The sequence below is a fragment of the Agelaius tricolor genome, unplaced genomic scaffold (assembly GCF_023055355.1).
Source record: "Agelaius tricolor isolate 1412-34295 unplaced genomic scaffold, bAgeTri1.0.p SCAF_208, whole genome shotgun sequence".
Taxonomy (NCBI): domain Eukaryota; kingdom Metazoa; phylum Chordata; class Aves; order Passeriformes; family Icteridae; genus Agelaius; species Agelaius tricolor.
In genome coordinates this window covers 18,290-32,334 of record NW_027269468.1, presented here as the reverse complement: position 1 = coordinate 32,334, position 14,045 = coordinate 18,290, and the positions used below count along the sequence as shown (strand labels likewise).

The 14,045-nt window shown below is 59.1% G+C and overlaps 2 protein-coding genes across 2 annotated transcripts; both read right to left on the bottom strand.

The window, feature by feature from the left end:
• Positions 1 to 6: 6 nt before the first annotated feature.
• LOC139587230 (uncharacterized protein DKFZp434B061-like) lies at positions 7 to 1,682 on the bottom strand. Its single transcript, XM_071421296.1, has 3 exons — positions 1,678 to 1,682; positions 937 to 1,522; positions 7 to 893 (listed from the first exon to the last, which is right to left on the bottom strand). Exons 1-3 carry the CDS (start codon positions 1,680 to 1,682, stop codon positions 495 to 497), a joined length of 990 nt encoding a protein of 329 aa, XP_071277397.1. The 3' UTR covers positions 7 to 494.
• Positions 1,683 to 3,368: 1,686 nt separating this feature from the next.
• Positions 3,369 to 9,279, bottom strand: SCRT1 (scratch family transcriptional repressor 1). Its single transcript, XM_071421288.1, has 2 exons — positions 9,004 to 9,279; positions 3,369 to 4,229 (listed from the first exon to the last, which is right to left on the bottom strand). The coding sequence occupies exons 1-2, from the start codon at positions 9,113 to 9,115 to the stop codon at positions 3,499 to 3,501; spliced, it is 843 nt and encodes a 280-aa protein (XP_071277389.1). The 5' UTR covers positions 9,116 to 9,279; the 3' UTR covers positions 3,369 to 3,498.
• Positions 9,280 to 14,045: the final 4,766 nt, after the last annotated feature.

Genomic DNA, 14,045 nt, shown 5'->3' with positions numbered 1-14,045 from the left:
CAAATTTGAAGGGGGAATTTTTTGGGGTTGAATTTTGGGACTGAATTTGGGGCTCAAATTTCAGGGCCCAACTTTGAAGGGTGAATTTTGGGGCTGAATTTTGGGGGACTCAACTCTGAAAGGTGAATTTTGGAACCTGAATTTTTGGGGATGAACTTTTTGGGGGACCCAAATTTGAAGGCTGAATTTTTTGGGCTGAATTTTGGGGTTGAATTTCGGGGCTCAAATTTCAGGGCCCAACTTTGAAGGGTGAATTTTGGGGGCCAAATTTGAAGGCTGAATTTTTTGGGGTGAATTTTGGGGTTGAATTTTTGGGGCTGAATTTGGGGCTCAAATTTCGGAGCCCAACTTTGAGGGTGAATTTTGGGGCTGAATTTTGGGGGACTCAACTCTGAAGGGTGAATTTTGGAGCCTGAATTTTTGGGGCGAATTCTGGGGACCCAACTTTGAGGGCGAATTTTTGGGGTGAATTTCGGGGCTCAAATTTGGGGGGCTCAGCTCTGAGGGGTGAATTTTTGGGGTGAATTTGTGGCCGGAATTTTTGGGGTGAAATTTCTAGGGCTGAACTTTGGGGGCTCAGCTTTGAATGGTGAAATTTTGGAGCCTGAATTTTGGGGTGAATTTTGGGGGGGCTCAACTTTGAAGGGTGAATTTTGTGGGGTGAATTTTGGGGTTGAATTTTGGAGCCTGAATTTTTGGGGATGAATTTTGGGGCCCAACTTTGAAGGGTGAATTTTGTAGCTGGAATTTCGTGGCCGGAATTTTTGGGGTGAAATTTCTAGAGCTGAACTTTGGGGCTCAACTTTAAAAGGTGAATTTCGGGGCTCAAATTTGGGGCGCCCAAATTCGAAGGGTGAATTTTGTGGGGTGAATTTTGGGACTGAATTTGGGGGTTTAAATTTTGGGGGACCCAATTTTGTGGGCTGAATTTCGGGGCTCAAATTTTGGGGAGTTCAACTCTGAAGGTGAATTTTGGAGCCTGAAATTTTTGGGGTGAATTTTGGGGGGCCCAACTTTGAAGGGTGAATTTTGGGGGGTGAATTTTTGGGGTGAATTCTTAGGACTGAACTTTTGGGGCTCAACTTTGAAAGGTGAATTTTGTGGGGTGAATTTTGGGGTTGAATCCTGGGCCTGAATTTCGGGACTCAAATTTTGGGGGCTCAACTCGGGTGAATTTTTGGGGCTGAATTTTGGGGGACTCAACTTTGATGAGCGAATTCCACGGGGTGAATTTTGGGGCTGAATTTCGGGGCTCAAATTTGGGGGGCCCAGCTCTGAAGGGTGAATTTTGGAGCCTGAATTTTGGGGGACCCAACTTCGAAGGGTGAATTGTTTTAGGCTGAATTTTGAGGGCTGAACTTTTGGGGCTCGATTTTGAAGGGCGAATTTTGTGGGGTGAATTTTGGGGGCTGAATTTTGGGGCTCAAATTTGGGGCGCTCGACTTTGAAAGGTGAATTATGTGGGGGTGAATTTCGTGGGGTGAATTTCGTGGCCGGAATTTTTGGGGTGAAATTTCCAGGTCTGAATTTCGAAGGGCGGATCCCGACGGGTCAATCTTGGCAGGCGGAATTCGAAGGGTGAGTTTTGAAAGGTGAATTTTGAAAGGTGAATTTTGAAAGGTGAATCCCAAAGGGTGAATTTTGAAAGGTGAATTTTGAAAGGTGAATCCTGAAGGCTCCATCCCGATGGGTCAAATTTGAGGGGTGAAATTTTGAAAGGTGAATTTTGAAAGGCGATTCTGAGGGTGAATTCTGAAAAGTGGATTTTTGAGAGGTGAATCCTGAAGGGCGAATCCCGACAGGCGAAATTTCAAAGGTGAATCCCGACAGGCGAATTTTGAGATGTGAATTTTGAAAGGTGAATCCTGAAGGGCGGATCCTGACAGGTGAAATTTGAAGGGCCAATCCTGAAGGGCCAATCCTGAAGGGTGAAATTTGAAAGGTGAATCCCGACAGGTGAAATTCGAGAGGTGAATCCGGACAGGTGAAATTCGAGAGGTGAATCCTGAAGGGTGAGTCCTGAAGGATGAATCCTGACAGGTGAGATTTGAAAGGTGGATTTTTGAGAGGTGAATTTTGAAGGGTGAAATTTGAGAGGTGAATCCCGACAGGTGAAATCTGAAGGACGAATCCTGACAGGTGAATTTTGAAGGGTGAATTTTGAGAGGTGAATCCTGAAGGGCGAATCTGACAGGTGAAATTCGAGAAGTAAATTCTGAAGGGTGAATCCTGAAGGATGAATCCTGACAGATGAAATTTGAAAGGTGGATTTTGAGAGGTGAATCCCGACAGGTGAATTTTGAAGGCGAATTCTGAAGGGTGAATCCTGACAGGTGAATCCTGAAGGGTGAATCCTGACAGGTGAATCCTGAAGGGCGAATCCTGACAGGTGAATTCGGAAGGGTGAAATTTGAAAGGTGAATCCTGACAGGTGAATCCCGACAGGTGAATTTTGAAGGGCGAATCCTGACAGGTGAATTCTGAAGGGTGAAATTTGAAGGGTGAATCCTGAAGGGTGAATCCTGACAGGTGAATCTGAAGGGCGAATCCTGGCAGGTGAATTCTGAAGGGTGAAATTTGAAGGGTGAATCCTGACAGGTGAATTTTGAAGGGTGAAATTTGAGAGGTGAATCCTGACAGGTGAATCCTGAAGGGTGAATCCTGACAGGTGAATTCTGAAGGGCGAATCCTGACAGGTGAATTTTGAAGGGCGAATCCTGACAGGTGAATCCTGAAGGGTGAATCCTGACAGGTGAATTCTGAAGGGTGAATCCTGACAGGTGAATTTTGAAGGGTGAAATTTGAAGGGTGAATCCCGACAGGTGAATCCTGAAGGGCGAATCCTGACAGGTGAATCTGAAGGGCGAATCCTGGCAGGTGAATCCTGACAGGTGAATTTTGAAGGGCGAATCCTGACAGGTGAATTCTGAAGGGTGAATCCTGACAGGTGAATTCTGAAGGGTGAATTCTGAAGGGTGAATCCTAGACAGGTGAATTCTGAAGGGTGAATCCTGACAGGTGAATTCTGAAGGGTGAATCCTGACAGGTGAATTTTGAAGGGCGAATCTGACAGGTGAATTCTGAAGGGTGAATCCTGACAGGTGAATTCTGAAGGGTGAATTCTGAAGGGTGAATTCTGAAGGGTGATTCTGAAGGGTGAATTCTGAAGGGTGAATCCTGACAGGTGAATTCTGAAGGGTGAATCCTGACAGGTGAATTCTGAAGGGTGAATTCTGAAGGGTGAATCCTGACAGGTGAATCCTGAAGGGCGAACCCTGCCGGCCGCAGCCCGAGGCGCCGCTCCCGACGGGCTCTCAGCAATGCCGCAGCGCCGACCCTCGGGGGCCGCGCTCGGAGGGGCTGAACTGGGGGCGGGGGCGCTGACCTCTCCCTCCCTCTGGATCCCGGAGGGCGAATTTCGTGCGGAGGAGCCCTCGAGAGGGGAACAAGGCGGCTCTGCCGGGCTGGGGAGGCGCTGGCGGAGCCCACCCGAGCCCCTCAGGGGTGCAGGGGGCTGAGCGGCGCCGCGGCTCCCTTGAAGCAGGCGGACTCGTAGTGCTTGTTGAGATAGGATTTGAGGGCGAAGGTTTTGCTGCAGCGCTTGCACTTGAAGTGCTTGAAGGCCGAGTGGGTCTGCATGTGGGCGCGCAGGTTGGAGCGGTCGGCGAAGGCTTTGCCGCAGTGGGCGCAGCCGAACGGCTTCTCCCCGGTGTGCGAGCGCATGTGGCCCTGCAGCAGCCAGGGCCGGCTGAACGCTTTGCCGCACACCTGGCACTTGTGCTTCAGGTCGTGGGTCAGCAGGTGCATGGCCATGGCCGGCATGGAGACGTACACCTTGCCGCAGGTGGGGCATTTCTTGGCCATCTTGCTGTCCAGGCTGCGGTGGGTCTGCTTGTGGCGGCTCAGGTTGGAGGAGGTGGCGTAGCTCTTGCCGCACTCGCCGCACGTGTGGCGGGGCAGGTTCCGCGCCGCGGCTCCGCCGCTCACCTTGCGCCGGGAGCGGCCGTCCGTGATGAAGAAGGCGTCCACGGCGTAGCCCTCGCTCACGGCCGCGTCGCCGTTGATGTAACCGCCGGCCATGCCCGAGTGGGGGCTGTCGGGGGGCTCCGAGTCGCCCCCGCCGAAGTCGCCGCGGCCTCCCGGGTACAGCGAGTCCGGGGACGGGACCTTGAGAGCCGCCTCGGGGTCCCCCTCGAAGGCCGAGGGTGCCATGTAGTCGCTGATGTACCCTGGGGACAGCCGGGGACAGCGGTCAGGGGGGCTCAGGGTGGGGACAGAGCGGGACAGCGGTCAGGGGGGAGCAGGGGTGGGGACAGAGCGGGGACAGCGGTCGGGGGGCTCAGGGGATGGGGACAGAGCGGGGACAGCGGTCAGGGGGGCTCGGGACAGAGCGGGGACAGCGGTCAGTGGGGCTCAGGATGGGGACAGAGCGGGGACAGCGGAGCGGGGACAGCGGTCAGGGAGGCTCAGAGGACGGGGACAGCGGTCAGGGGGGCTCGGGGATGGGGCCAGAGCGGGGACAGCGGTCAGGGGACAGCGGTCAGGGGGGCTCAAGGGAAGGGACAGTGCGGGACAGCGGTCAGGGGGAGCGGGTACGGGGACAGAGCGGGGACAGCGGTCAGGGGGCTCAGGGCAGGGGACAGCGGTCAGGGGGGCTCGGGGACAGGGACAGAGCGGGGACAGCGGTCAGGGGGTCTCAGGGCTGGGGACAGCTGTCAGGGGGGCTCAGGGACAGGGACACACGCGCGGGGGGGTGGCGGGCAGGGGGAGGAGGTGATGGTGGCGCTGCGTGTCCCCGTCCTTGTCCTGTGTGTGGCTTCTGTGTCCCCCTGTGTGTCCTGTGAGTGTCCCTCTGGTGTCCCCCTGTGTGTCCCCTCTGTGTCCCTCCTGTGTCCCCCTTCTGTGTCCTTCCTGTGTCCCCCTGTCTGTCCCTCCTGTGTCCCTCCGGCTGTCCTGTGTGTCCCCCCTCTGTGTCCCCCTGATTGCCCCTTCTGTGTCCCCCTGTATGTCCTCTGTGGCCCTGCGTGTCCCTTGATTGTGCCCCCTGTGTGTCACCTGTGTGTCCCTCCTATGTCCCCCTGTGTGTCCCATGTGTGTCACTGCATGTCCCTCTGTGTATCCTGTGTCTGTCCCTCCTGTGTCCCCCTGGCTGTCCCTTATGTGTCCCCTCTGTGTCCCGTATTTGTCCCCTGTGTGTCCCCCTGTGTCCCCCTGGTTGTCTCCTGTGTGTCCCCCTCTGTGTCCCCTCTGTGTCCCTTCTGTGTGCCCATGTGTGTCCCTCCTGTGTCCCCCATCCTGTGTGTCCCTCTGGTGTCCCCCTGGTTGTCTCGTGTGTGTCCCTCCTGGGTCCTCCTGCCTGTCCCATGTTTGTCCCTCCTATGTCCCCCTGTGTGTCCCCAAGTTGTCCCATGTGTGTCCCTTCTGTGTTCCTTTGTATGTCCCGTGTGTCCCTCCTGTGTCCCTTTGTATGTCCTGCGTGTCCCCGTGTGTCTCCCTGTGTGTCCCCCTGTGTGTCCTCCTGTGTGTCCCCTGTCTGTCCCTCCTATGCTCCCTTAGTTGTCCTGTGTGTCCCTTTTGTGTCCCTCTGTGTCCCCCTGTCTGTCCCTTCTGTGTCCCCCTGCATGTCCCTGCCTGTCCCGTGTGTGTCCCTCCTGTGTCCCCCCTGGTTGTCCCCGCCTGTCCCATATGTCCCTCCTGTGTCCCCCTGTGTGTCCCGTGTGTGTCCCTGGTTGTCCCTGCCTGTGTGTCCCTCCTGTGTGTCCCTGCCTGTCCCCTGTGTGTCCCTCCTGTGCCACCCTATGTGTCCCGTGTGTGTCCCTGCACGTCCCTGCCTGTCCCGTGTGTGTCCCCCTGTGTGTCCCTTCTGTGTCCCCTTGGTTGTCCCGTGTGTCGCTTCGTGTCCCCCTGTCTGTCCTGTGCGTGTCCCCCTGTGTCCCCCACTGTGTGTCCCGTGTGTGTCCCTCCTGTGTCCCCCTGTGTCCCCCTGTTTGTCCCTCCTGTGTCCCCCTACCTGGCCAGTGTTTGTCCCCCTGTCTGTCCCGTGTGTGTCCCTGTGTGTCCCTTCTGTGTCCCCCTCTGTGTCCCCCTGTTTGTCCCTCCTGTGTCCCCGAACCTGTCCGGTGTTTGTCCCTTCTGTGTCCCCCTGTCTGTCCCGTGTGTGTCCCTCCTGTGTCCCCTCTGTGTCCCCCTGTCTGTCCTCCTGTCTGTCCCCACTCTGCCCCCTACCTGTCCCCTGACTGTCCCCCTGTCTGTCCTCCTTCTCGACCCTCTGTCCATCCCTTGCCTGTCCCCCTGTCTGTCCCCTTGTCTGTCCCTGTCTGTCCCCCTGTCTGTCCCCCTGTCTGTCCCCCTGTCTGTCCCCTTCTCTGTCACACTGTCCCCTTGTCTGTCCCCTGTCTGTCCCCCTGTCTGTCCCCCTGTCTGTCCCCTGACTGTCCCCCTGTCTGTCCCCTTCTCTGTCACACTGTCCCCCTGTCTGTCCCCTTGTCTGTCCCCTGTCTGTCCCCCTGTCTGTCCCCTTCCCAACCCCCGCCCATCCCCCTGCCAGACTGTGCCCGACTCAACTCCTGCCCTTGTCCCCGTCCGTGTCCCCTTCCCCATCCCTGTCTCCTGTCCTCAACTCTGTCCCTGTCCCCATCCCTGTCCCCTGTCCCCTGTCCCCTATGGCCTCTCCCCTATGCCCTGTCCCCTGTCCCTGTCCCCTGTCCCCTGTCCCCTGTCCCCTGTCCCTGTTCCCTGTCCCCTGACCCCTCTCCCCATCCCTGTCCCCTGTCCCCATCCCTGACCCCTGTCCCCATCCCTGTCCCCTGTCCCCTGTCCCCATCCCTGTCCCCTGTCCCCATCCCTGTCCCCTGTCCCCTGTCCCCTGTCCCCTGTCCCTGTCCCCTGTCCCCTGTCCCCTGTCCCCATCCCTGACCCCTGTCCCCATCCCTGTCCCCTGTCCCCTGTCCCCATCCCTGTCCCCTGTCCCCTGTCCCCTGTCCCCTGTCCCCATCCCTGTCCCCTGTCCCCTGTCCCCTGTCCCCTGTCCCCATCCCTGTCCCCTGTCCCCTGTCCCCATCCCTGTCCCCACCCCTGTCCCTGTCCCCTGTCCCCAGCCCTGTCCCTTCCGCAGCCTCTGGCCCTGCCCCCGATCCTGTCCCGCCCCTTTTCCCGCCTGCAGCTCCCTGTCCCTGTCCCCGTCCTCTGTCCCCTGTCCCTGCCCTTAACCCTTGTCCCTGTCCCTTCCCATGTCCCCAACCCTGTCCCTGTCCCCAGTTCCTGTCCCCAGTTCCTGTCCCCAGTTCCTGTCCCCTGTCCCTTCCCTCAGCCCCCTGTCCCCATCCCTGGCCATGTGTCCCTGTCATTGTCGCTGCCGTTGGCTCCTGTCCCTGTCCCCTGCTCCTGACGCTGTCCCCATCCCTGTCCCCGCAGTCCCGACCCCAGGCTCTGTCCCTGTCCCCTGTCCCCATCACTGCCCGCATCTCTGTCCCCTGTCCCTGTGCCCTGTCCCCTGACCCCATCCCTGCCCTTAACCCCATGTCCCTGTCCCTTCCATGTCCCTGTCCCCTGTCCTTGTCCCTGTGCCCTGTCCCCTGTTCCCGCCCCTGTCCCTTCCCGCAGCCCCGTCCCCATCCCTGGCCATGTGTCCCTGTCATTGTCGCTGCCGTTGGCTTCTGACACTGTCCCCATCCCTGTCCCCATCCCTGTCCCCTGTCCCCATCCCCACCATTGGCTCCTGTCCCTTGTCCCTGTCCCTGTCCCTGTCCCTGCACGCGTCCTCCTGCCCTCTCCTCTGTCCCCGTCTCCGCAGTCCCTGTCCCCGCAGTCCCGGCCAATGTCCCCGTCCCTGTCCCCATCGCTGCCCGCATCTGCTCTGCTCCCTGTCCCTGTCCCTGTCCCTGTCCCTGTCCCTGTCCCCGTCCCTGTCCCTGTCCCTGTCCCTCTCCCTGCCCTCACTCCCCCGCATCTCTTCTTCCCGTTGTCCTTGTCCCTCACCCCTGTCCCCGCAGTCCGTGTCCCCTGTCCCCGTCCCTCCTTCCTCCATCCCCGAATCGCTGCTGTCACCCCGCTGTCCCTTCCCTCTGTCCCTTCCCTCTGTCCCTTCCCTTGTCGCTGTCCCTTCCCTCTGTCCCTTCCCTCTGTCCCTTCCCTTGTCGCTGTCCCCATCCCTGCGCCAGCCTCCCCTGTCCCCATCGCTGCCCTCACCGCTCTGTCCCTTCCCTTGTCGCTGTCCCTGTCCCTGCGCCAGCCTCTCCTGTCCCCTGTCCCTGCCCTCACCGCTCTGTCCCTTCCCTTGTCGCCGTCCCCGTCCGTTCCCGCATCCCCCGTCCCTGCCTCCCGCATCCCAGTATTGCTTCCCTTGTCCCCGCTGTCCCTTCCCCTGTCCCCGCTGTCCCTTCCCCTGTCGCCGCTGTCCCTTCCCTCCCTTGTGGCCTCTGTCCCGCTCCGTTCCCGCATTCCCGGCCCCGCCGCCATCCCCGCTCCCGCATTCCCGCATTCCCCGCCCGCCGCCGCCGCCGCCGCTGCCCCGGCCCCGCTCAAGGTCACGGCGGGGCCGGGCCGGGCCCGGTGCGGCGGCGGCTGCGGCGGTTCCGCCGGTCCCGGTTACGCAACGCGCCGCAGCCGCAGCCGCCGCCGCCGCCGCACCGGGCCCGGCCGGGGCCGCGCTCCGCACAAAGGCCGCCGGCAGCAGGACGGGGACAACGGCGACAACGGCGACAACGGCGCCGCCGCCGCTGCTGCCCTTGAACTTGGCTCCGGCAGACAAAGGGCAGCGGCGGCGGCAGCGCCCGGGACCGGCCGCCCGCTCTGCGCTCCGGTTCTGCCCCGGTTCCGCCCCGGTTGTTCCGGCCCGGTCCCCCCGTGCCCGGCGGCGGCGGCGGCGGCGGCAGCGCGGCGGAATGCGGCGGTTCCCGGCCGGGGGACGGGGAGAGGGGAGCGGGGCTAGCGGGGCCCGGCGCTCGCTGTTTCTGGGTATTTCTGGGTATTTCTGGGTATTTCTCGGTATTTCTCGGTATTTACCCTTCTCGTGCAAGCGGGAGCCGAAATCCGCCCGGGCGCGGCCGTACGGGGCGTCGAGGCCGGCGGGGAAGTCATCGAGCTTCACCTTCTTCACCAGGAACGACCTGGGCATGGTTCCACCGGGGACCGGGCCCGGCCCCGCCGCCACAAAGGGCCCCCCCCGGGCGGCGGAGGGGGGGGGACGGGCGGGGGGTGCCGAACCGAGCTACGGCTGCTTTGTGCGGCGGGCGCGGCCGCCCAGCTCCGGGCCGGGGCCGCCCGCAGCCGCCGCCGCCGCCGCCGCCGCCGCCGCCGCTGCCGCCGCCGTGTCGGTGTCGGTGAGGCCGCGCCCGGCGGCTCCCGGACCCCCCCCGCGATCGGGCATGGACCGGCGGGGTCGGCACCGGCGCGGGGGGGCGGCCGAACCCCTCCGGGAGCGCTCCCGGCGCGGGGGTCCCGGTGCGGCGGCGGCGGCGGCGGCCGGGTCAGCACCGCGGGCAGCGCCCGTTCAGCACCGCGGACAGCGGCGGCGGCGGCGGCGGCGGCGGCGGCGGCGGGAAGGGAAGGGAAGGGAAGGGGGGATGGATGGATGGGGGGGCTGCGGGATGGGGGCGCGGGGCCCGGAGCGTGTGAGGAGCGCTCGGCACCGGCCCCGCGCTTATAACGGGGCCGGGGGGGCGCGGGGGGGGCGCGGCGGCCGCGGGGAACGGCGGGGGGGGGGGAGGGGGCGGGAGGGGAACGCCCCCGGGGCGGGGAGGGGGAGGGGGGAACGGAGACCCCCGCCCACCGGGGGGAGGGGGAGGGGATGGGGAGGGAGGGAGGGCGGTAGGACCCGGGAGAATCCCGGGATTCGGGAGCGGTAGGGCCTGGGAGAATCCCGGGATTTGGGAGGGATTGGAGCCGGGAGAATCCCGGGATTCGGGAGCGGTAGGGCCTGGGAGAATCCCGGGATTCGGGGGGGATTGGACCCGGGAAAATCCCGGGATTCGGGAGAGATTGGAGCAGGGAGAATCCCGGGATTCGGGGAGAAATGGAGCCGGGAGAATCCCGGGATTCGGGAGCTTTAGGACCCGGGAGAATCCCGGGATTCGGGAGCGGTAGGGCCTGGGAGAATCCCGGGATTCGGGGGGGATTGGAGCCGGGAGAATCCCGGGATTCGGGGGGAAATGGAGCCGGGAGAACCCCGGGATTCGGGAGCGGTAGGGGCCGGGAGAATCCCGGGATTCGGGGGGAAATGGAGCCGGGAGGATCCCGGAATTTGGGAGCGGTAGGACCCGGGAGAATCCAGGAATTCGGGAAGGATTGGAGCCGGGAGAATCCCGGGATTCCGGAGCGGTAGAGCCCGGGAGAATCCCGGGATTTGGGGAGCGATTGGAGCCGGGAGAATCCCGGGATTCGGCAGCGGTAGGGCCCGGGAGAACCCCGAGATTTTGAGGGGAATTGGGCAGGGATTGGAGCTCACAGAATCCCGGGATTTGGGGAGCGATAGGAGCCGGGAAGATCCCGGGATTTGGGGGAAAACTGGGGAGCTTTAGGACCCAGCAGAATCCCGGAATTTGGGAGCTTTAGGACCCGGGAGAATCCCGAGATTTGCGGGGGAATGGGACGGGATTGGAGCTCGGAGAATCCCGGGATTTGAGGGGGGGGAATTGGGAGCTTTAGGACCCGGGAGAATCCCGGGATTTGGGGGGGAATGGAGCCGGGAGAATCCCGGGAATTGGGAGCGATAGGAGCAGGAAGAATGCCGGGATTTGGGAGCGATAGGAGCAGGGAGAATGCCGGGATTTGAGGGGGAATTGGGAGCGGTAGGGCCCGGAAGAATCTCGGGATTCGGTGAGCGGTAGGAGCCGGGAGAATCCCGGGAATTGCGGGGGAATGGGAAGGGATTGGAGCTCGGAGAATCCCGGGGTTTGAGGGGAATTGGGAGCTTTAGGGCCTGGGAGAATCCCGGGATTTGAGGGGAATTGGGAGCTTTAGGACCCGGGAGAATCCCGGGATTTGGGGGGAAATGGAGCCGGGAGAATCCCGGGAATTGGGAGCTTTGGAACCCGGGAGAATCCCGGAATTTGGGAGCGATTGGAGCCGGGAGAATCCCGGGATTTTGGGGGGAAGGAGGAGCTTTAGGAACCGGGAGAATCCCGGGATTTGGGAGCTTTAGGAGCCAGGAGAATCCCGGAATTTGGGGAGCGATTGGAGCCGGGAGAATCCCTGAATTTTTGAGGGAAGGAGGAGTTTTAGGAGCCGGGAGAATCCCGGGATTTGGGGGGGAATTGGGGAGTGACAGGACCCGGGACAACCCCGGGATTTTGGGGGAAACCGGGGTGGGATTGGAGCTCGGAGAATCCCGGGATTTGGGAGATTTGGGGAGGAATTGGAAAGTTTAGGACCCGGGAGAATCCCGGAATTTTTTGGGGAAAGGAGGAGCTTTAGGACCTCGGAGAATCCCGGAATTTAGGGGGGAACTGGGAGGTTTAGGACCCAGGAGAATCCCGGAATTTTTGGGGCCAATTGGGAGAGATGGGAGCCTGGAGAATGCCGGAATTTGGGGAATTTGGGGGATTTGGGAGCTTTAGGACCCCGGAGAATCCCGGAAATTGGGGAATTTGGGAGGGAATTGGGTTCTTTAGGACCCGGGACAACCCCGGGATTTTGGGGGGAATCTGGGGGAATTGGGAGCTTCAGGAGCCGGGAGAATCCCAGAATTGTGGGGAATTTGGGGCATTTGGGAGCTTTAGGACCCAGGAGACTCCCGGAATTTTGGGAATTTGGGGGATTTGGGAGCTTTAGGATCCGAAAGAATCCCGGAAATTGGGGGGGATTTGGGAGCTTTAGGACGCTGGAAAATCCCGGAATTTGGGGAATTTGGGGAAGTTCAGGACCCAAGAGAATTTGGTGGGGGAGAATTGGGAGCTTTAGGACCCCGGGGAATCGCAGAATTTTGGGGAATTTGGGGGATTTGGGGAGATTTAGGACCCGGGAGAATCCCGGAATTTTGGGGGGATTTGGGGAGATTTGGGAGCTGAGACAGAGATGGATTTTGGGATAAAAAGGGGAAAATGGGAATGGGGGAAATGAGAAAATGGGAATAATGAGAATGGGAATAGTGGGAATAATGGGGAAAATGGGGGAAATGGGAATAATGGGGAAAATGGGAAAATGGGAATGTGATTGGAAATGGGGAAAATGGGAAAATGGGGAAAATGGGAATGGGAATGGAAATGGGGAAAACGGGAAAAGTGGGAATAATGAGAAAATGGGGAAAATGGAAACAGGAAAATGGGGAAAATGGGAATGGGGAAAATGGGAAAAATGGGGATGGGAATAATGGGAATGGAAAAAGGAGAATGGGATTGGGAGAAATGGGAATAATGGGGAAATGGGAAAATTGGGAATGGGGAAATGGGATAAATGGGAATGGAGAGAATGGGAAAAATGGGAATGGAGAGAATGGGAAAAATGGGAATAATGAGAATAATGGGGAGAATGGGAAAATGGCAATGGGGAGAATTGGGATAAAAGGGAAAAATGAGAATAATGGGAAAATAGGAATGGGAATAATGAGAAGAATGGGAAAAATGGGAATGATGGGAAAACGGGAGAAATGGGAAGGTGATAAATGGGAATGGGAAAATGGGAATGGGATATATGGGAGTGGGATTGGGAATGGGGGAAAATGGGATAAATGGGAATAATGGGAATGGGGAAACGGGAAAATGAGAAATATGGGAAAAATGGGGGAAATGGAAAAAAGAAAAAAATGAGAATAATGGGAAAAATGGGGGAAATGGAAAAAAGAAAAAAAGGGGAAAAAGGAAAAAATAGGAATGGGAAAATGGGGAAATTGGGGAAAATGGCAATAATGGGAATAATGGCAATGGGAAAATGGGAATGGGGAAAATAGGAAATGAGAAAAGGGGAAAAATGGGAATGGGGAACGCTGGAGTTCGGGAAAACCCAAAATTTTGGGGGTTGGGGACACAAAGAATTCCGGGAGAATCCCAGAATTTGGGGTCATGGGGACATTGGGGAGCACTGGGATCCAGGGGAATCCCGGAATTGTGGGAAGCTCAAAACCCCCAGAAAATCCCAAAGTTTTAGGGGAAATCACAAAAAATCTCAGAAGCTCAAAATCCCAAATTTTTTTTGGGAAATCTCGAAAAATCCCAGAATTCTGGGAGCCCAAAACCCCAAATTTTTTTTGGGAAAATCCTGAAATTTGAGGAGCCCAAAATCCCTTTTTTTTTTTTTTTTGAGGAAATCCAGAAAAATCCGGGAATTCTGGGAAGCAGAAAACTCCCAATTCTTTTTAGGGGAAATCCGGGAAAATCCCAGAATTTTGGGAGCCCAAAATCCCAAATTTCTGGAGGGAATTCCTGGAAATTGGGGAGCCCAAAATCCCAAATTTTTTTTGGGGGGAGCCCAAAATCCCAGGAATTGTGAGGCGGGGGATGGGCTCCCCTCCCTTCCCCCACCCCGACAGGCTGCGGGCATTTAGGGAAGCTCATTTGCATCTCATTAACATCTCATTACCATCGAACTGCCACATCATTAGCATTTAATTAAACGGTTCGGTGGAGGAGGAGCTGCCGGGCCCCGCTGGGCCACCAGGGGGCGCTGCTTGCCCAGGTGCGCGCTGGGCTTGCCCAGGTGGGTGCTGAGCTTGCCCAGGTGCATTTTGAGGTTGCCCAGGTGGGTTCTGAGCTTGCCCAGGTGCGCGCTGAGCTTGCCCAGGTGCATTTTGAGGCTGCCCAGGTGGGCACTGGGGTTGCCCAGGTGCGAGTTGAGGTTGCCCAGGTTGGTCCGGAGGTTGCCCAGGTGGGACCTGAGCTTCCTCAGGGTGCTCAGGTTGTCCAGGTGCATGCTGAGGATGCCCAGGTTGGATCTGAGGTTGCCCAGGTGCATTTTGAGGTTGCCAAGGTGGATTCTGAGCTTGCCCAGGGTGCTCCGGTTGCCCAGGTGGGCGCTGAGCTTGCCCAGGTGCAGTTTGAGGTTGCCCAGGTTGGTTCTGAGGTTGTCCAGGTGGGTGCTGAGGATGCCCAGGTGCATTTTGAGGTTGCCCAGGT

What these genes read in the sequence shown, in the direction of transcription:
- SCRT1 (XM_071421288.1), bottom strand. Translation starts at nt 9,115, where the DNA reads ATGCCCAGGTCGTTCCTGGTGAAGAAGGTGAAGCTCGATGACTTCCCC. An exon ending in CTCCCGCTTGCACGAGAAGG is followed by an intron (nt 4,230 to 9,003) that starts GTAAATACCGAG and finishes GGCTGTCCCCAG; the next exon opens with GGTACATCAGCGACTACATG.
- LOC139587230 (XM_071421296.1), bottom strand. An exon ending in TGAACTCCCCAAAATTTGAG is followed by an intron (nt 894 to 936) that starts CCCCGAAATTCA and finishes CCAAAATTTAAA; the next exon opens with CCCCCAAATTCAGTCCCAAA.